Source organism: Corvus moneduloides, chromosome 6 (genome assembly GCF_009650955.1).
Source record: "Corvus moneduloides isolate bCorMon1 chromosome 6, bCorMon1.pri, whole genome shotgun sequence".
In the NCBI taxonomy this organism is placed as follows: Eukaryota; Metazoa; Chordata; class Aves; order Passeriformes; family Corvidae; genus Corvus; species Corvus moneduloides.
The window spans coordinates 6,347,342-6,370,190 of NC_045481.1; the positions used below are offsets into that span (position 1 = coordinate 6,347,342).

Here is a 22,849-nt window from a genome sequence, read left to right on the forward strand (position 1 = left end):
TCATCTCAGTTTTTTAACATTTCCCCCTTTTCTTGCAGTTATCACATTGAAAAAATTGTAGATCTGCACAGGAATTAGGCTCAGCAGCCTCTGTAAGAAGAAATCCATTGCTCTGGAATAATTGCTTGGAGGGGTGTGAGGTAACACAACACACGTCTGTCCCCACTTTCTGTGCAAATCCTGCCTGCTGGTAAAAACTTTCTTAACTGGAAATCAAAAATGAAATGGCAATGTTCCATCCCATTGCACCATGCACATTCCCTCCCCTTTCTTTGCAGTGGGAAGAGATTAAAAGCATCAATTTTAATCGATGAGGGGAGGTAAACACAAGATATTTATTTTTTAATATTTACAAGATTAAAAATAGCAAACCTTTGATTTATTTTTTTATTAGCAGTCATGTCCTGTGCAAGCAATGCTGCCTTGAACTGGTATTAGCAGACAGCCTGCAGAATGCTTTCTGTGTCAACCAAGGAGAATATCTTAATTATGGCAGCTTTCTAAGGAAGAAAATAGTATTAATTCACAGAAAGCACAACAGCAAATAATCATCAATATGGATCTTCACTCTAACACAGCCAGTTCACATTTTTGTCTCCCTATGGATGCTGCCCATCCCTGACATTTCTGTTCAATGATCTTTCCACACACAAACAAATCACCCAGATTGCACTGCCTGCCTGAAGAAGGGCTGCTCATACCTTTCAGTGGGTAACTCAGCTGAGTGCCTTTAGTATCCACTGCTGAGTCCCTGCGTGCAGAAAGCATCACATCAGCACACAGGATTCTTTTTTATGCAGCCAGACAATGCTGTTCAAAGATCCTTGAATGAAAAGTGTGCTAAATTGCCTGGAATTTCTCAATAAAGACCAGCAGACAAACAACATAAAATGACCTTTTGATTTAGATTTAGAGAGGGAAGTTACACATACAGGAAAAGAGTAAGTCCACCTCTGTAATGCCAAAGGATTATCAGAATTGGGTTCAGTCCTGCTTTTAACAGATCTGGTGATTTGCCTCTTGCTCCTACAGAAGCATGGTCAGGACATCTGAGGAAGTATTTAACTCAGGGATTATATCCAGAATAGAATACTGGCCTGCTGGCACCTGGGGAGTGTGGCTCTAAAACACTACTAAAGATGGCAGTGCACTGGCTGATCTCTGCATCTGCCTGCAGTCTGAAGGTAAAAAGTGCTAATCCAGACTGGGAATCCATAGTACCCCAGGCCTCCCACAGATCCCATGGGATATTCAGTGCCTGGGTTTCAGGTGAGTATTGAAACAGTCAGAGAGGAGAGGAGAGGAGAGGAGAGGAGAGGAGAGGACAGGACAGGACAGGACAGGACAGGACAGGACAGGACAGGAGTTTCAGTGGAAAGAGATTTACATCCATCATCTAATTCAATTGCCTGACCACTTCAGGGCTGATCAAAAGTTACAGAATGATCTTAAGGGCAATGTCCAAATGCCTCTTAAATACTGACGGGCTGATGGCATCAACCATCTCTCTAGGAAGCCTGTTCCAGTGTTTGACCACCCTCTCAGTAAAGAAATGCTTCCTAATTTCCAGTGTAAACCTTCCCTGGAGCAGCTTTGAACCATCCCCACATGTCCTGTCACTGGACCCAGGGACAAGAGATCAGCAGGTCTCTCTCTCCCCCTTCCCCTCCTCAAGCAGCTGCAGAGCGAAATGAGGTCACCCCTCAGCCTCCTTTTCTCCAAACTACACAAGCTCAAAGTGCTCAGCTGCTCCCCACTCTCCTTCCAGCCCTTTCCCCAGCTTTGTTGCCCTGGATGCATTGAAGAGATTTCACACTAATCACCAAGTTCTGCTCTTAGCCAGGAGTGCAGCCACAGCCAAGCGAGAGGAAACCACAGTGCTCCCTCTGGTCCTCCAGGTAGGGGGTTCAGAGGTGCAATTGAACCTCATTTCCCAGGGTCAGTATGACCTGAAGAGTGCCCAGAAGAGATGAGTGTAGGGGAGATGATGAAGTGGCATAAAGGAGAGGGAAAGGAGTGAGGCACACAGAAAAGAGTCCAGCTCACAGCTACAAAAGTGAGACAGCAAACCCACGCCAGCTCTTGCAGCACTCACTCTGCTCCGACAGCTGTCCCACGCCGTCTGGCAGGGGCTGAACTTGAAGCTGCTGCAGTTTTCCCTTTCAATTTTTGTGCTGCTCTCCTACCTAGCAAAGTCACACACAGTCCTCCAAGGACTCACTTCCTTGCTTTGAATGCCTTAAACTCAAATCCCCATGTCCCTGAAGAGGGGCAAAGACACAAAGAATTGCTCAGGGGAGCAGGAGATGGGAAAGAAGAGCTGCAGGAAAAACTCTCACCTCAGATCCATAATTCTCACTTGGAAGGATCCGTGGGGCTCTCAGTGGCAGAAGGTGGAGGATGGCCTGTGCTGGGCTGTCTGTAACCACACAGCTACAAATACACAAGGAATTGCTGCACTATCTGTACTGATAAATTCCTCACATGGGCTTGGCCCAGATCCCTGAGCAGTTTCTCAAGAAATTTCCAGACCAGGACCACCAATCAACACTTTGGAAAAGGTCACTTTATCTGAAGGCTTGGAGGGGGCTCTTCTCACCCAAGCACATTTGATGTACAAGTCTAGACACCATCAGAGGTGGTATTAGATGTAAACCAGTGAAACAGTCCTTTAGGAAATATTGCAATTATTAACATATCTGGAGAGAGCTGGGAATGCAGTAAAGCTAAAAAATAAAAACCTTTAAAAACTGCCCAAAGTGAAAGTCTTTTCAAGCATAATGGCAGCTGCAAAGTCTGCTAAGATGTGAATAAAATAAAACCAAATTGATTTTTGAAGGTATTACTTATTTGCTCTGTAATCATGCTGAAGAGCCACTGAAGGTAAACTACAGCTATAGGACCTAATTTTCTGCAACAACATGTTCATATGAAAGAAAAAAAACCCCAGACAACTGAAGAGAAGAGAGGGAGAGAAAAGGCCTGAGACAAGGATGATGCTCTGATCCCTCTCCATGTAAGCAAGTCACTCCCTACGACTGATGAGGACTGAGTGTGAGCACCAGCTGGTGAAGTGCAAACAGCTCTGAAATAAGCTCCTGCAATTGTGAATGGCTTAATTCAGACCTCAAAACCTGTGGAAGTCCCCACGTGCACCAGAACACAGGTGACCTTCAGGGGCAAGGGCTGATATGCCAAACAATGCTCTCTGCCTCTCGCATTGCTTCTGCATCAGGACACTCACTAATACAGCACAGCATTGGGAGGGTCTTGAAAATGAAAATAGGGGTGGTGAATGAACCTTGGGACAACCTTCACTTTTAGGACACGTGAATGCAGGATTCAGCTTCAAATAAAGCTTTTCTAAAAACCACGTGACACAGAAATGACGAGTGATTCAGGCAAGAAACCGCATGTGATGCATTAAAACCTCAAGCAAGAAGACGAAGGCAATTTAAAAAGAAATTATTCTAATCTGAAGGAAAAAAGGAAAATAGGACGTGTGTGTTAACACAGTCTGATGGTCTCACTGGCTAAAAAGCCCCAGAGATTCAGCGTGCTGGAGGTATTAGATAACATCAGTTGCTTACAGTGTTGTCCCTGGCATTAAGAGCATCGCAGGGAAAAGAGCTGAGCCTCCCCGAATGGGATTTCTCTGCCTTAAATGCACTCATCTCTCCTCACATCTCCTTGGCTCACTCTCAGCACACCTTCCAGGAGCAAACGCACCAGGGGTCAGACATGGACAACTGTCCTCTTCCCTGGCTGCTCCTGACTCATTCCTTTAACACAGCTCATTCTGCCCACAGTAGAAAACAGCAGGATGTGACTGTGTGCCTTAAAAGCTGTGAGTGAAATCTTTGCTGAACTGAAACACAGGAGAATTTTGGCTGTGATTTCAGGAGGGACAACATTTCAGCTGGATTTTTCCCTGCACTTGCACAGGCTGTACTGGGCTCGCAGTTCAGTGGAGGTGGTACATTAGCTGGTGCAAATGGAAGCAATGATGAGAAAAGGGAAAAAAAGCCAAACCCAGAATGTGGCTGGAGCAGGGGCTGTTTGGAGGTAGGGCAGCACTTTTCCAGGACAAACATCCTTGTTCTCACTCATGGAGATAAACACAACACACCACAGCACAAGTGTAGGAATGAGGTCGAGAAGAGGGCATGGACAGTAGCAGGGGATCAAGACCACCCAAGACCCTCCAAGCCTTCCAACCCATTTCCAGAAAGGTCTGGAAGAACTGATTATGCATGCTAACCAATTTGCATAGAAAAATGAAACTTATCTCTGGGATGGGCAAAACCTATCTACAAAGAGATACCTCCAGGAAGCCCGGGCATGTGTGCACCCCACAACCCTGGACACCTCAGCAGGAGCAACGCTGGAACCAGGACTGGTGACCTCTCTTCCTCACCTTTCTTTTGCTTGCTTGCTTGCTTTCACTCATCTCTCTCTTTCTCTCCTCCCTTTCACCCCACTCCTTTATCCCAAACCCACTGTGTGCTTGCACAAGGAGATCAGGGACTAACTCATAAAAATTCCTGTGCCAAGTGTGTAATTTACTAATGAAACTTTGCAACCATTTCCAAAGACCCCCTGATTTTTGTTGTTCCTTTCGACCCAAGATCTCCACCCTGGGTGCTCACTTCCCTTTGAGGGTGGGATGCCACAGAGCCTCCTAGAAATCAGTCGTGGCTCCCCTCCTCAGACCAAGCTCCATGGCTGAAGCTAGCAGAGAGGCCCCCCTCCAGCTGTGTGAAATCTTGAGAGGCACTTAATGAATTAGATATTATTAATATTCTCTTCCAGCATCAGAAGGCAGTAATTAACTCTTTGAAGACTCATCCCAAACCCTGCTTTATTACTCAATCCTCAGAGGTGGCTGTGTAATCTCATTGTGATTTTAAAGAATATCTTTCTAGAATAATTATTTGCCTTGTTTGGAAAAAAAAAAAAAAATTTCAAAGTCCTGGTTCTGCCTTGGAGTGTGCATTAGTGATCTTAGATATGCTGTAAAGATTTCAGAGCACGAAACATGATATGCTGCAATACTTTTCCTGAGCAGATGCCTTAAGGAGCTCATTCAACATGCCAGGCTCTAAATGCTATTTGGGAGTGAGAAAACGTTATTTTCCCACTTCAACAAGACTTTGGCTTCCCTGTCATGTGGAAATAACCTTTTGTGCTCAGCACTATTATTAATTTATTAGCCTTTTGAATGTCTAAATGTTTTGCAGTCTGTGGACTACATCAAAGTGCTGGCTGAGGGACAGGGCAGCACAAACACGTTGTGTGTGCACCCAAATCCATGGATGTGTGTTTCAAAGAGCAGCCCTGGCGCAAGAACACTTCTGCCTATACATTTTTGACAGTGAGAACAGCCATTTTCTCACGCACAAAACCCCAAGGAGTGTATTTATGCTATAATTAAATGTCAAACCTTGTGAGTGATGACTATGTAGAAAAAGTACTAAGTATATATTTCTATAGAAATCAATTAAAGGAGACAATGACTTTCTTTCCATTTAGATTACATGACCCCAGCACAAGCTGCTGCAGCACAGTGCAGCTGTCAGCCCAGTCTCACTGCCTGAGCAACTGCTTTTTGTTCACCTGATGGAACCCTCCTGGATGGCACCGATTCTCCTCAGGGATGAACTCACCACCAAACACTTCTCTGATTCCCAACAGGCAATCACGTATCCTTCCAGCAGATAGGAGGTTTGAAACAATCCCCTGAATAGCTTTATGTAACAGGACTTAGGTTGTGTCCCTGGTGTTGAATGTAGCATGATCTATTTTGTGCCCAGGAACAAAACACAAAATTTCTGCAAAGCAGGCTCTGGCTCAGCACATCTGACTGCAATGCCAGGCTGCTTCCAAAACAGTTACTGACTGAAACTGCAGGAGAGGGGTGGAGTTCATCTGATGTGCCTGAGGTATTTAGAAGTTAGTGACCGTGGACTCTGTGAAAAAAAGGGGATGGTTTTCCCATCCCAGACTAGGCACTGAAGAGGGGCCAGATGCTTTTCTCCTAGAGGAACCACTCCTCATGGGCTATGAAGGCGATTGGTGACTACCCTGGACATCATCACCCAATTTTTAATGAAATGAACTCCACTCTGCATGTCCCACATCGACACGAACCTTCTCTGACCCTTCATCCACTCTCACGTACTGCCCACACATTCCCCCAAACAGCATTTTCTTTACTTCTGCAAAACCTAATGTTTCTTTAGGAATGCTGTTCCCTCTCACTGGGAGTCACTGCCCCCATGGCAAAGTCTGTGTGCCAGACACTGAGCTAAACAGCAGGTATCTCTACTGGGAACTTGAGTTCCACGAATTTTTCCACCTGGGTGATTCCCCAAGCCAGGGCCCTGCAGGGAAACCAATTTTCCTTAAAAAAAGGTGCATGAGAGAGAAGAAAATCCACGACAACTCAGCCAGGAGGCTACTTCCCCATATGCATCCCTGGACTGCAGAGCTCAATTCCAGCACACTGTCCTGTCAGGAACAGAAATGTCCATGTTTTTCTCAGGAAGCCAGCTGGAGTGACAGGTTCACGGATTTAAGAAGGAAAGAATACATTTTGGTACAATGTATGTGGCATCATCTTGTCCCATGAAATCAGCATCAGCAATGCCTGAGCAGAGTTGTCATCGCAGGGCTGTAGCTGGTGAGATGGCAAGGGAGGGAATGCTGGAGTCGAGGCTTGGAGCACTTCTTATCAACAGAGAAGTGATAAGCTAGAAACCACGAACCAGCTTTCAAGCCCCAAAGCCCTCCTTCAGGTCTGAAGTGGAGTTAACAACCTTCCAGTCAGAGGTAAGCTGACAAGCTGGAACCAAACCTGATTATAACTCAGCTCTTTCAGGCTCCAGCACAGACACAGGGGCACTGTAATCCCATTGCATCTGCTTCCAGCCATGGGTATTTTGTGCCATACTTGGGATATTAATGAGCACAAGCAATGCACAAAAATTGAAACCTCCTCTGAAATCAGCTCCAGTGGCTAGAGAGAAAACAGACTTTTAAAAAGTAAAATTCTAGTTGTGTTGAACTCCTGTTATTGCAGAGGCTGAAATTGTCTTGTGAAATACTGAGGTAGCCTTGGTACATTATCAGGTGAGATGCCCAAGGTACAGCTGCAGAAAAATGTGTTTCAGCAGCTAGAGGATCACAGCTAATGCTCAGTAATCTATAAATCATTGTTATGAGATTTCTCTATGCAAATGAAATTTATATAACCCTCATCAATCGTAAAAAAAAATCATAAAGATGAAATTTTGCAGCCGCAATGCGAATTAAAGGATCCCTTAACCTGTTTTCAAGATACGTCTTTATAGCTAAATAATTTTTAGATAGTGTTCTTTGAAAGAACTAATGGATAGTGAGCATTGCTGATTGATTATAAAATGAGCAGGAGGGTTTAAGAAGATGTAAAATCACTACCCAGCTTTATTAACCTTGCCATATTAAAATTCTAGACTATGCAAATGTGAGAAGCAGGTATTAATACAGTACCTTTGATGAGTGTATTTTATTTATTTAACATCAATAATTTTTTCTTAGTTGGTCTATGCCATGGAGATTCATCAGGCTGTCCTCTGAACTGTATCTTAGAGACTTCACCTTTGAGGAATCCAGAATCTGGATTCTATAAAATGTAACTTTATACATTTATGCGATGGGATGGAAAAGATAAAAAAAACCCAACAAAATGAAAACGAGCAACTACGAAGAAAAGGAAAAGAAATGCAATTCATGTGTCATCCTGCTAGGACTGCTCTCCAGAGCTGCAAATCTACAGGTAACTTTTATTGAGCCATCATTACAAACAGTGACAGCATTTATTGGAAGGCCACTCAATCTGCGATAACCTGAAAACATCACGACGAAATGGGGGCTGTTAAACACTGCAAGCACCTGCAGGAGCGTGCAGGTGAGAGAAAGAGGAAAACAAGAGCTTACCCGCTTCCTGAGATTGCAGGTGAGCGTGAGGTTCCTCGAGAAGGAGTTTGCAAAAGCGGTGTAAAAGTCCAGCACTTTCAGCAAGGCCTCTCGCTTAATTATATGCAAATCGCAGTATGTCAGGGCCCGTACGTTGGCACAGGCATGGGCCAGGCTGGTTTCCTTCCAGAAGATATCGCCAAACACATCACCTTTACCTGAAAAACACCAGGGCAGGTTTGTTAAAAGGTAATGCTTAGGCAGAGTTTCTCAGCACGTAGATGATTTTTTCACTACCTGTCTTATGCTCCCAATTACCCCAACCATGAACACTAACAAGGGTGAAGGTTTTAAAATTAGCTGAGGCACTTGAGCACCCTTAGCAGTAGCCCCAGGTTTTTAAGGTATTTATGGATTGCTCTGTGAAGTGTCACAAAGCATAAGGACCAGATTGTAAAGGTAGCTGAAGATACAAGTAATGGATTTTTCAAAGGCTACTGAATATTATGAGCACTTAACTAATGTTCAGGTGATTGAATATTTCAGGTGTCTGTTCCCAAGTGATTCAGGAGCCCCGCTCTTACAAAAACCCTCTGACATCTAGGTTCCTTCATCCTCATGGCTCTACAGTGAGGTGCAGGACCCAGCTTCCAGGGCCCGCGGACCCCGTTTTAAAGGATGTTTTAACATTTTTAATTCAGTGTCAGTGGTAACACTCCTTCTGGAAAACCCACCAAAAGCCTCATTGAGACTTCTAACCTTTAAATAACCACCTCTAAATCTTAAACACATCCAAAAGTACAGTTCTAAACCCAAATTCATCCATTTAAGTAGAGGCTTAGGCTTAAGCCTGTACTTCAATGTTTGCTGAGTAAGAGAGGGTTTGACACCTCAGACACCGGCACGTATAAATACCTTCAACCAGAGGGGGAAATTACACCTGAAGGCTACTTCTGCACGGGCATGCAGTGTAGCAGAACAGCTGACTGAGGACTTGGGACTAGCTGTAGTCCAGTGCCACGGAGAGAGGAGCTCCAGGGGCTGCAAGTGCTCTGACATATCCCAGTTATCTTTCATCTGCAAGGAATCCACACCCCCCATACCTGTGCTAGACACCAAAGGACAAGAGGATGAGGACACCAGATTCAAAATCACACTTCTGACCCGACCAAAACCCCAGCATGGATGCAGATTGGAGATATCCTTTCAGGTTTGGACCCTCTGGTTGTTCTGAGAAGAGGCAGTGGCAGCAACACAAGACACACTGAAACATTCAAAAGCTGCCTCTTGCTGCCTGGCCATGGGCTGGGCAAGGGCCACGGTGTGTGGTGCTTGGCTGACACCTCAAACTCTGAAGCAGAAATTGTGGTATAAAGGGTATTTTTTGTTTCAGACCCACAGAGATAGCCCAGCTCTTTATTTTAGCAGCTATTAAAAGGGAACTCAAATCAGTCAGTCAGTGGCTATTGATTTCAGGCACCTCAAGCAGCCCCTTGGTGAAGGTTAAAGATGTTGCAGTTTTTGGCATAAAAAAGGTAATGCATTTTCATATTTTCTCTTTTAAGAACTTTCAACATTTCACTCCACTCTATTTTGGAAACACAGACCAGAGGGGTAATTTATCCAACCTTATTACTTTTGGGGGTCAGAAGCTCTATTTCTCTTATTTCCATTTCTGCTTTTGGTATTGTATGCAGTAAAACATATCCAACATTTCTCAGCAAGAGTGAAATAAAATGTTCAAGTCCTTACCTTCCCTTCTCTGTTTTTATTTTCTAACAAATGTCTCTATAACAGAATCATTCCTTAGAAAGGTTATAACTGCATCTCATTGAGCTGCTTTTAATTCTACATATTTTTATGTAATTAAAATTAACTACAATACATAACACAGCTGGTATAATTTATGAAACAAGGTGCTTTAAATGTTTTCCTTAATACAGAGCATTTTCTAGTAACACTGTAATTTATCCAACGTACTGTTTTGAAATTACCTTTTGCAGTTAATTGTCCTTGTCTATACTTAGAGTTCAAAACCCAGTTTACAGACATACTCAGCACAGTTACATAATTTATAGAAAACAGACCATTTCTGAAATGCAGAAAATTGCTCAATGGATTTGCTCTCTGAGGTGGACACAGGACAGAACTGAGTCCGGCATTCAGTGCAGAGTGCAGTTAAAACACACTGGTTTTACCACTGAAATGTGAGAAAACTGCTTGTTCTCCTTTCAAATTTAGGCTAATACGTAGTTAATTTAATCAAGAGGTTGAAAGCAGTGGATGCTCACCCCAAAACTCAGCACAACAGTGTGTTACAGAATCTGTACACAAACCATGGATAAATGAAACCAACATTCATAAACTTGAGAAGATCTTCTCGTTGTCTTCAGTGTGCCAGGGAACTGCACTGGTTGGGACCTAAAGGCTGGGACATGATGAACTGAACTTATTCACTCTTCCATGAGCCATCACTCACTAGATTTGAAGGGCAAAACTCTGAACTCCTCTTACATTGTGGTTTATACTCTTCAGAATGTATAAAATCTTGGAAGCCTTTAAGGGTTCTTGAATTTGACATTTCCCACACACACTTCTGAGCTCGTTTGCTGGTTATAAATGTGCTAAGGAATGCACAGAATGAAAACAAAACCCACCAGATTCTCCAAAACAACGCGTCTTTTTTCATAAATACAGAGATTAATGTACTATACTTCATCCCTATTAACTGTAGTTCACTGTGCAGAGACAGGTAATTATTCACTCAGGACAAGATCAGATGTTAGGAAAAAATTCTTTACTCAGCGGGTGGTGAGGCACTGAACAGGATGCTCAGAGAAGCTGTGGATGCCCCATCCCTGAAATGTTTAGGGCCAGGCCAGATTAGGCTTTGAGAAACCTGGTCTGGTGGAAGGTGTCTCAACCCATTCTATGATTCTGAGGTTAATTTTACACATTGCAACTAAATAAAAGCAAAATTTTCAGGGTTGCAAACCAGAAAATGTAACTGGGTAGGTCTGACACAGCTACCCAGAGACACATACAAGTATTTTTCACTTGCAGGGGATGTTCAGAGCTCCAGGGAAAGTGCTGCTGAGGCTGGGCTGGGAATGCAGAGATACTGATGCAGCCTGCATAATTTCCAAAGCTTCTCTCTGGAGATTTATTGAGGCCTCAGCATGTTACCTCCCAAATCTGCCCTGTCCTCAGCCCTGAGCACCTCCTGAATGGAGGCGAAGCTCTGGGAAACCCTCCTGCCCTTGCTCTCACGGTGCCCAAAGCATCGCTGGAAGAAGGAATGCTGTAAATTAGAGTGGGAACTACTTGCATACGTTTTACACATCACAGAATCATAAAATCCTTTGGGTTGGAAAAGACCGCTAAGATCATAAAAATTCGGATTTTGCAGCTGAAAGGAGCATGGACAACAAGAGGACATGTGAAGGGTGTTTATGGCAGGCATAATTTTTGCTGAAATAGCTACACTGCTATAATTGTAAATACAGGGTACTACGTATGTGTGCGTGCCTGTACATAAAATACACATATCTATTCATGCATATTCACATAAATATATTTAGGGGCAATCATATGGTATGCAGCTGTGTAATAGGTCAGGATATTTCTATGCACTATTCTATCTTCTATATTCTGATAACCCTGCAAAACAGATGTGGGGGGGAAAGATGTTCTCTGCAGCCTTACACCATAGACTGACCTGCCAGTGTGTCAGACAGCAGTTCATGCCTGGACCTTTCAGGCGGAAAAATTCTTAAGGGCTTCATGGAACCCCCCGAGGAGCTTGCAGATGGAATGAAAAAGTGCTTGAACTCGGAAACACTCTTTTTAAACAGTATCTCAGAACCCACACACGTATTTATGTAAAGACAAAATTTATCTTTCTTCAGATGGTGACAGAAACTGAGCTAATAAATATCCTAGCAGACATAAGAGCTTGATGGATCCTTTGGAAGAAAGTTTAGGCAGGCAGCTAAAGAATAAATTCTTGGTGGGAAATAGCACTGGGTAAAAACACAAAAAGGGAACCAAGACTCCTTAAGGAGTTGTTTTTCTGTGCAGTCTTAGCTAATAGACCAGCTACCCTTTAACCATTTTAAAATATCTCCAAAGCCTCATCAATCACACTAGCACAAACCAGACATTATGAATGATGTTGGCTTTCCATCATGATGTGCTCAAATCTTACGTTGCTTATGAAAAGCAAAGGTTGATGTTGTTTGAGAATCAGTAAAACTGGATCACAGAGAGAAAACGTTCATCCAATCAGCTCAAGTACCAATAACCCTGAAGAAGGGATGACAACATGGGCACAAGTGGAGGTCAGTGAGCAAGCACCATGTTCCTGTGGCCATAATTACAAATATTGGTGTCTATATTCACACAAATACACCTGTATCTATGTATCTGCAGGGAAACCTCTTCAAACTGATGTAGAAACCCAATGAGCAGGGAGTGAACCAGCTCCTGTCACCCAGAGCAGCTCCGTGATGGGTCGATGAGCAGTTCTGCATCTCCTTACCCTGGCACACTGGGGATGGTTGCAAAATGATGGGATATATTCATGAAATAAAATCCATCTGTGGCTACTAAACACAAAATACTTCCCTCTGGGTGAAATACAGTTCAGTGGAGGGTTGGAAATGTTCTGGGGAAGCGTCACAGTTTCCTTACTTCACCTTCCTACTTTCTCCTGCTCATCTGCTATTGAACATTTCTGGAGAAGGGCTGCTGGGCTGGCTGGATTTCAGGGCTTAGCTGATACAGCTGTTTCTGCCTAAAGAGGGTATCTGGAGAAGCTGGGGGTGGTGCAGTGGTGCAAATCCACCAGGTGCACTTCCCATCTGGGATATCACTGCAAGCACAGCCCAAGATGTGCAGAAATGATACTGAACTGTGAGAGAGGTCTTCTTGCCCCTGTGAATATTTTATCCTCAACTTCAGGCTTTTTCTGGTGCATCCAGAAGGGCCAGAACTTCCTTGAAAATCAGATCAAAGCTGATCACTGAGCCACGTATAAATCCACCACTACATGACTGCACATGAACACGTGAAAGGGCAGAATGAGGAGAGAAAACAGCATTTCCAGCCTCTGAAGCACTGTCAGAGAAGTCAGTAAAGCAGCAATGACAAGAGCTGTGCCACAATCCAAGTCCATGCTGGCAAAGGTACTTTGCATTATTTAACACAGTGCAACCTTCCCCATCTGCACCTGGAAACACAAAGGAACTGACCTTTCTTCCAGCATTCAGGACTGCTGCAAGCAGGGCCCAAGGTCCAGAAAGATTTCTCTCCTTTTCTCTTTCATTTTTTAGTGCAAGTATCATAGTGCCTCACATCTTTCTAGAAACCCCAGCTCCTGGAGACAAGTTATTTCCATCTTGATTTTACACAGAAATAGGTTTCTATCCTTCCTGACTGAGGAAATAAACCTGAGAGCATTACCATTCCTACCACCTTAAAAAGTTGTAAGGCAAATCAGATTGCCTTAAACTATCAGTCTAATTTGAAAGAACTGTATCACACAACTTTTAAATAATTTTCCTTTTCTTGTGCTGGCAAGACTTTCGAGTTTTGGCAGTGAAGCATACAGGTCTAACTCAAAAACATATCAATTCAGAGAAAGGAATCTTCCTGACTCTGGAGGCTGCGGATCAAATCTGTAACATGCTAGCTGGCACTAAATTAAGATTGATGTTTCTTATCATAATTAACCATTATGCAGAGAGAGACACAAAAATATATTAAATTTACAAAATAATATGGAAAATTCAGGTTTGTCAGTAAGAGCTAATGACACTTTTGAACAAGTATCAGTAGGACTAAATCCTACATGGTACTGCAGATGTCAACCCAGACCTGCAAGATCTGACTGATTCCAAGACACTTAAGAAGAACTGCACAGTGCAGCACTTCACACCCGTTCTCAGACCAGTAACCCTTCAAGTATTTTGCAAAATACTTTGAGATTCAGCACTTAAAACCCAGCCTAAATCATGTTAATTATTTCAGTTCTGCTAGCTGAAAAAAAACAACCCTTTCCTCTATGAATCATTTTCCTCTTAGTTAATTTAGAGCTTTAACTCATTGGAACACAGGGGACAGTTCACAATTAGTCTGCCTTGATTGACGTCACATTGAAAACAACACAAAAGTTCAGTATAAATTAACAAGAGCTGATTTGACAGAGGGGCCAATTCTGCCACCTTCATTCCACTTGAGAAGAAACCCAAGCTGCAACTAAACTAATTAAAATCAGGGAATTAGCCACTAATACTATGAGACAGAACTGGACTAACGGGTTTTCATGTCACAAAGTGCATCCCATACGGTCAGTCTTGTCCTGTACAAAGCACATTCCTGGCTGCCTAGGCATGGAAATTCAAAGTGTTGATGCGTGGATACCAAATATCATCTTGCTAATCCCCATGGATGAGAGCTATGGAACTCCTGGGCCTCCTGCTCACGCAGATGGGAGCTGCTGCTTGCTCTTCCTCCAAAGAACTTTTCTCTGTGTGATTTGGTGGGAGACTCAATCTTTTGACCCCCAAACACAAGTAGCATTATGAGCAGAAAAAGACTCATCCTTATTTTCAGCTGCCATACCGAACTCAAGAAGACACTTGCTTTCCTCTACTCCTCTGATACTGCATCATATCCCCTTCCCAGATAAAACATTTGGAAATAATTAATGAAGAAGGCCTTTAATAAGGTCTGGTTTGTCTAATAACAATAAACAACAGGTTGCTCTGGAATTATAGGCAGAACATGCTGAGAATTAACATGCAACACATAAAGACAAATAACTGAATACATATGGGATCAGGACCCTAAGTGTGGCTGAAACTTGAACTGTTAAATTTATATTCTTTCTGGCTTGACTATTAAAACTGAGTTCACTCAGCAGCAACCCCCACCAGGATTTCACTGCTCAATATACTTTTATCACTATGCAGCTTGAGCAATATTTTTGATCAATTCCTACAATCAACATCTGAACGCAGTGGGCCATTATTTTTCTGCTGAAAAAACAACTTCTTTAAACCTTGTTAATCAATATGCCCAGTTTAAGTTACTGCACAACTTGCAGCCAGCTGTGCAAATAGCAGGAGCTGGAAAGCAACTTCCAGAGCCACTTGGTTGGTATTGCCACTGATGTGTAACTCCTCATCAGGAGCAAATTCAGGTTAATTGCAGCAGGGTGAATTATTAGGTGCCCTTTGGTAGCTGATGCCTCCTTTCATTAGCCTGGGGACTCCAAACCCCTGGTCCTTCCTGAGATCCTTTGCTGTAACACCTCCCCGTGCAGAGCAGTGGCAGTTAAATTGTTTACTCCTGCTTGAGATGGTGGAAAATTACTGACGTGCCTTCTCAGGGTCACCTCGCTTGCTGGGAAAGTTTTGATAATTAGAGACAAGACTGTTTGCCCTTCTCCATTCTCCTGGCAACTGCAGATGAGTTATGTTAAAACGACCGTGTCTCCTTTTCCCCAGTGTAGCAGCACCCCAGTGCTGCACATGGAGTGCTCCCTGCTACAGCCAGGACCTGCAAAAGGTGGGACACTGGCCTCGAGAAGGGGAGGTAACTAATGAGTGGATCATAATGGGGCACCCGGATATCTCCATTAATGAGTCCTAAAAACTGCAGGTCTACAGTTGGAGTCATTCTCTTACTGTTAGTGTTTCTGTAATGCTGATTACTGCAGCAGCTGGGCATTTAATTATCCACAAATGAGAACAAAATCAAACCAGGGGGGAGCAAAATGTCACAGTGCTGCAAGTTGCCCTGTCAATCAGCTGATTTCAAGCACAGAAAACACCAAAGCTGCAGCTGTTGAGGCAGGAAAAATGCTGCTGAATGAAAGGATGGTTGTTCCATGAAGGTGGAAGAAAAGAAAAGCACCTGGACGAGATGCCAAGTCTCCTGAGGGCAGGAAGCAGGAAGGCTGGATGTGCTAACTCACCCTGGCTGCAAGGCAAGGGAACATGATAAGGGAAGATGGACAAAGAGAAAAAGCAGGAAGATTGTGGAGTGATTTATGCCAGGACCTGAGGGAGGATAAAACCTCCGGACAGAAGCATGAATGTAAAAGATGGGAGATGATGGTTCTTAACCTGTTTTGATGTCCCTACTTGACTCTCTTTTCTAGGATATTCCACATTTAAAAATACATCAAACTATTCATCTGCAGGTGAGCATGGCCGAAAAAAAAAAAAAAATAACACCCCTTCTCCCTCTCTCTTTCTTTAAGCAAGGCAAATAACACACTACTGTATTAAATCACACTACACTATTATTTCCTCTGCAAGGAGCAGAGGCTGCAGACAGCATGTCCTGTTCATACCTGCTCTCATAGAGGAAATTAATGAGGACAAGTTTCCAAAGGATACTTATCACATTTCCTCTAGGTTTCCACTCTAGGTCACTGCTGGGGGATGGAGAAGATGGACAGACTGGCAGCACAATCCTGAGAGATGACTTTCCCTGGGAAAACCAGTGTGGAAGCAGATGCTTGGAGCATTCAAAGCAGTTACTGAGGTTTTCCCATTAGTCAATTTTTTTAAATCTGGTCTCCCCTTAGGCAGATTCACGTTCCTTGTGCTTGAACTTCTCAAGGCAGAACAGATCAATAAAAATTATGTTTTTCACTGTCTGATCTGCAGTTGCTGTTTCAGGTGTCACAGCCAGCACTAGAAATGTCTTTGCAACTACATCTGGGAGAGATTTTCTTCAACAAGCGAATTTTTAGGACACAACATCCCACAATTACTCAGTTCACTATTCTGCTAAATAATCTGTCAGAGCATGAAAAAACTCTTCAGTGTGTTCTAGGACCAGAGGAAGCAGTTTATCTTGCTTTAAGTTACATTTACACATTCTGCCAATCCCTGTAGTACATGATGAACGTAGCTCTGAGTCATGGAAGAATCGAAGGCACTTTTGGTAAGTAAAGGTAATTAACGAGATATGGTTAAAAGTCCCTCTGGTCAAAAGGGGATTAATATAAATACTAGATCCTACAAGGCAGAGACAAAAAGTTCTTGCTGTGATGTCATTTCAAATACACAATATTCATTAATAAATGCAATCAAGTTTTGCATGTAATCCATTTAGTGATAGCTCTTAGTTCAGTAAATCACGTATTTACAGTTTTCATTGTAAAAACTGTTTATTTGTTTAAATACTGCTACCTCTTCTTAAGCCTTTTGTTTTCTAAATAATTGTAACCAAATACAAAATATCATCACTGAGATTAATTATAAAAATGAAATGGTCCAGTGAGCTGGAATACAAGGAATAATTTCCTATGGAAATTGCTGGTTTAGGAGTTTTTATCATAATTACTTCACATCTGAATACGGAAACAGATTCATTCTTACATTAAATCTCTCTTTTTCAAAACCTTAGTGTGTACTAGAATACAGTAAGGTGCAGTAGGTACTTCCAAAGAGCATGGATGTGCATTTTCCTGAGCTCACACTCCAGCTAGGAGAATCCAAGGGATGCCCTGGGGGAGCTGTTTCCATGCAGCCCCGTCCACACACTTCCCAATCCCACCCCAGTCCCAGGCACACACACACACACGTTTTTAGGGAAACACATCAGGAGCCCTCTGGACCACCCTTAGAGGGAAGAAGGAGCACAGAGCTTCAATGGGGTCTGACAGGTCCCCTAGTACAAGGAACCCACTGGATTTGTCCTCAGGGAGTGAAGCTCCATCTTAAGAGAAGGTAAATATTCAACAGGAGATGAGTCCTACAATAAATGGGTTTATTTTAAACAGGCAAGACAGGCACTGGATAGTTCTTCTGCAGAGCCACCAGTTTTTCCTCCACATGGTTCTGCCTCTGAGGAGGATTCCTGCCTCCACACCAGTGCTGACCACCAGTCCTGCCATGTGCCACACCCTTCCAATCCCATACAAGCTAACGAGGGTCTGCATTGGGCCCCTTCCCGCCCACTGCTGGCAAACCAGACAGCACAGTGGGGTGACAGGTGATTAACCTGGAGCTCCCCCATTACTCAGACTCGACATGACTGTGGTTTGATACATGGTGTAACCCCATCCCTTTGCAAAGTCAGATCAGACTCTATTTCCTGCAAAGCCAGCTCACTACAAGAAAAAATTTTGCTTTCTTGCAGAGACTGTTTGCAGGTGTTATTCTGGGCTAGAACACAGACAAACAAAAACCCCAGTGTGAAGGTTAATGTGGAAATCCTCCTGAGGGAGTAACATAAAACAACGTGCATTTCCTCCAGCAGGCCATTTAAAAGATATCAAGCACACAGATGCCATTCTCCTGCTCAGAGACACTGGAGCTGTGACCAGTGAGCCATACTGGGCAGAAACAGCACTCCCAATGGCACAAAAGATGAAGGATTTGCTTCTGGAGAAGGATCTCTGGAGACACAGTATCTCCATCTTATGACAACTCCTAGCCTCCCGTAGTCCCAGCTGATGTTAGGCAAGACTATTTAATATTCAAACCTCAGCAAAAGTAAAATACACACAAACCACGAGCATTTCAGCAGAGATCACAGTACCTAAAATAGCCACCACCTCGTCGTCCTGGATGACTTCCAAGGATCCTGAGACCACAAAGCAAAGAGCATCAACGCTTTCCCCAGCGTGGTAGATGAGGTCCCCCGGGGCGCAATGGATGGTCTGGAACTCCACGGCCAGGGCTCGCAGGCAGCCGTCGCTGGCCAGCCGGAAGGCAGGGTGCTCGTTGAAAACTTTCCGGTTCAGGTGCACGCAGATGTCTGCTCTCATGTCCTTGGGGCAGATCGAGAGGACCTAGGTAAAAGAAAAGATGTAAAAATAATCAGCTGGATCAGCTGGAGATGTGACACCGGGCCACTGCTGTATGAAATAACCAGATAGATGGGTCTGAAGATGTGCCTGGGGGGGATCTTGAAATCCATCCATCCATCCATCCATCCAGTTATTTCAGAAAGCTTCTGGTGGGAGTTTTACACTGATTTGGGGTAGTCTTTTCCTACCTATCTACTGCTTTCACTTCAGCTGAAAGTGTGATGTGGAAGGCAGGACTGTTCTGTTACAGTGTGCTCACTCCTAACAGCTTTCACACTCATTTTCCAGAGCTGCAGGTGGAAATGCTCTGTCCTGTCTGTGGGCATCCCTCCAGACCTGGTGCCCAGATGATCTGCCTGCTGCTATGCTCAATCCCTTGCAGGAGCACAGATCGGACACACAGAGCTGAAGGAGCTCGAGGACATGCAAAGACAGACCATCCACAACAGAAAAACACCACGTTTTGTTCAGACTCAGAAAACCCAGCTTTCAGAAGTCTTGCTGTAGGTGACCACTTACCAACACGTGTCCAAGCACACCCAGGGCTCAGTTTCAGTGAGACAAATAAGGAATTACCTGCCCAGGAGGGCATACAGACTAGAAAATCTAAAGAGATTGGAGGAAAAAGGAAGTATAATAACACCTCATGAAATGTAAAGTAGAGGTGAGTGATAAAATGTCCTGTGAACATGAAGACATCTTCACTGTAGATCAATTAAGTAAGATCTTCAACTAGTTTCTTACCTTAAATAGCTTTCCCTATTGAAACAGTAACACAAATACACCTGAAGAAAGAAAGTGAACACCTGTGGGTCTTGTTGGGTCTGTAAACTGGGTGTTTAATATTTGCACACCCTCCTAAACACACTAACATCCTTATAGCCCAAAAGATGCACAGTAGCTAATTGCACTGAGAAACACAGAAAACCTTTTAATGTGTTTCTAGGATAAATGATAGAAAAGAGCACGAGACTAAGAGCACTCAGGAAGTCTCATATCAAGAAGACTGCAGATCAATAGTACTGATTAATTTCTCATGGTATGGAATTTATCTGGCAGCTTGCTCTGCAGACAGTGCAGGAGACAGGGACACTGGGTCAGTGAGTTGACTATCATGGAATAATAGCAGAAGGAGACTGGTAACCTTGACTAAGCTTTGAGGCAAATGGTCGTGTTAATGAACTCAAGCTATGATTTTAATTTCTGTTTAATGCAGGAGAGGTATAAAACAAGTTACTGCAAAGCATTACCAAAGCTCCTAAAACATAGAATGTGAAAAGAATAAATAACTCCTATTTAAATAATAATATTTAGTCCTCTTTTTTTTATTTAAATAGATCAAAGTTTCTTTGGGATCAAAGACATAATGAATACAGAAAGATGAAGTAGAAGTCATTCTCCCATTCTCTGTACTGTGACAGTCTGAGGTGAGAAGCGGCTACTGCAACCATCTGCACTAACCTCTTCCACTACAAATGTTCACATCAATCCCAGAATTCCTGGTAAAATTATAGCCTACAAGGCCTTGACTTAATGTTTTCAAATGATACAGGGTATTTGTTCCAATGGACAGCTTGGATGTTGTTTCTGAACTGATTTTTTTTTTAATTTTCAGCCAACAGCCTGAATCTATCATCTTGTTGAGATAAAAGACATGCCATAATCAGAAATCTCGTCCACATGTAGATGTTCATAGAATATGATCAGGTCACCTCTCAATCTGGAAAAAACAAGAGTGATAGATGATGCATTTTCTGCCTTACTCTACGAAGCCCAGCTCTTTTGGAAACTTCCCCCTGCATGAGGTTTCTTCACTTGCAACCAACTTCCCAGAGCTACCAGATAATTAGTGTTTGTTTTAGTTAACACAGAGTAAGTCAATTTGGGTTAATGATATTTTTCTGTAACAAAATGTTGTATAGTACACACTAAAATCCCCTGCATAATTATGTTTTATCATAAAAATTAGTAATAAACACATTTGACAAGACATATTCTCTACAAGCCATCATTTGCATAAATAATAATATCTTGTCTGAGTCACTGTAGACCATATTCTGTATCACATTTCCATAATTTAGTAGGGGCAAATGTCAATTTTACAAACTTCTATTTACCTGAGTCATTCCATTTACCATTAGAAATGTGGGCATACCTTAGTTCCTCAGCAAAAAACAAAGATTACTTTCCAGAGTGATTGTTTCACCTCGGCCTCACTTCTGGATCAAACAGAAAGTTTGTCTTTATTACAATACAACAGAAACATGCCATCTTTCTTCATCTCAAGAGCAACTTAATGAAAATTTCTGCTTTCTTTTCTACCATGATTGATGATTTTTAACATTTTTATCTACTCTTGGGCCTGAATCATGGTTATAAGTTTTTTATGTCCTTTTAATACTTTCAGAAATTTAAGTGCTTTTGACTTAACAAGGCCACAAGCTAGGAATTCTCGAACATTGCTCTTAAGAAAAATGTCTGTGTTCATACGTGACTGATTACCAAACTTTAGCTTTTGAGCTTCCAAACTGCAGGAAAAATCGGGTAAACTGTTGCAGGGGTTGTTCCTGTAAGATTCCGAGATGTTCCAGGAGCCCTTGTTTGTTTGGAATGTAAAACAGTTGTGTCCCTCAAGAATAAAAGCCACTTGGATGCAAAGCAGCATACTATTTCCTCACAAAGACAGACTTAGATACAGAGTATTAAAAGCCAACACTCAAAGAATTACTCTTTGTATAGACACATATCTATAAAAAGAGCAGCATATCTATCATTACACACTGTAATATGAACAGACAGAAAAAAAATCCATTGCACAGAAAAAAGCCAGTCTTGGAAAGCATAATTCAGGAATTTTCTGATGCCACGATAAAGTGATTCTCCTAATGACAAATCACTGTACAGAGATATATGGAGATACCAGTTATCAACTAGGACAGCAGTAAATGAGTAATGATCCAAGAGTTAGCCAGGAACAATATGCTTCATTTGAGTTTTCTTGCCTGCTATGTAGACATTAAGAACAGGGAATGAAACAGATGACAACTAAAACAAACATTTAATATTAGAAGATTTGGCAAGGCATTGTTGACTGCTAAAGATAAATGTAGATCTACATGGGGAAATAAGAGAGCAAAGATAGACAATTGCAACATTCAGGTATGTGATTACTGCATGCTCTTCAAATGAGGACTTCAAATTTAGATGAATTCACCTGAAAATGACCCCTTATTTATAATACAAGACTTGGGACATTCTTAGTGTGAATTCCTCTCTCTGAGATCTCAGCATTTTTAAGGCAGCATGCAACTAAAGAGATACAAACTAGTGGCACCATGGCTGTCCCTGAGTCCATATTGTGTAAAAATGCACACACATGGATGTAAAAAGAAATTCAGGTGAAGGGAGAGGACATCCTGCAAAGCTCAGTCAATTTTTCCACTGTTAAGGAAATGCCTCCAACACATCCTGGTAACAGAACCAAAGCTCACCTGGGACATTGGTTCTACCCTGTGTGTTCTTTCAGCAGCACAGCAAAAGCCACCAAGACAAATTTCTTAATGAGGAGATTTCCTTGGAGATTCCATGGCCTTTCGCAGTGAAACCCGCAGTTGGTAAGGCAGGCAGGATATTCAGGTTGCTGATGGCAATGCTTTGCCAGGTGAGGGGTTTGGAGCACTTGGAGGGGGCAGTCTGCCCAGACCAGGTGCTTGTGCTGCTGCAGAAGTTGCTCTGTAACAAATCTGCAGCCACAGACTTTGCAGCCAGCTCTCCCCTATGCATCCAGGCAGCATGAAAGAACAGAACCTGCTACACGTCAGTGCAAAATGAGAGGAGAAAGCTGAATTCTACCCAGAGGAGAATCTTTGCTGGCTGTATAAACTGATTTTAGCAGGAAAGGTGCAAAGCTCCCTGAACAGCACACAGGTATCCACAAAGATCCGAGCCACTACAAAGCTGAGGGAGGAGAAAGGAAAGCACAGAATAACGTTTATCCCTTTCCCTCTCTGCACAGAAAACTAAACCTCCTCTAAGTCAGCATAAGGCAATTGCTGAGCT

General features: G+C 42.8%; 1 protein-coding gene across 1 annotated transcript in view; it reads right to left on the reverse strand.

Moving 5' to 3' along the window:
- Positions 1 to 22,849, reverse strand: part of KCNH5 (potassium voltage-gated channel subfamily H member 5) — a 162,489-nt gene that overhangs the window by 32,199 nt on the left and 107,441 nt on the right. Inside the window, exons 9-10 of the mRNA XM_032112530.1 lie at positions 18,520 to 18,772; positions 7,978 to 8,174 (exon numbers count right to left, since the gene is read on the reverse strand). Of these exons, the coding sequence (XP_031968421.1) occupies positions 7,978 to 8,174; positions 18,520 to 18,772 (450 nt within the window). The remainder of the gene's footprint in view (positions 1 to 7,977; positions 8,175 to 18,519; positions 18,773 to 22,849) is intronic.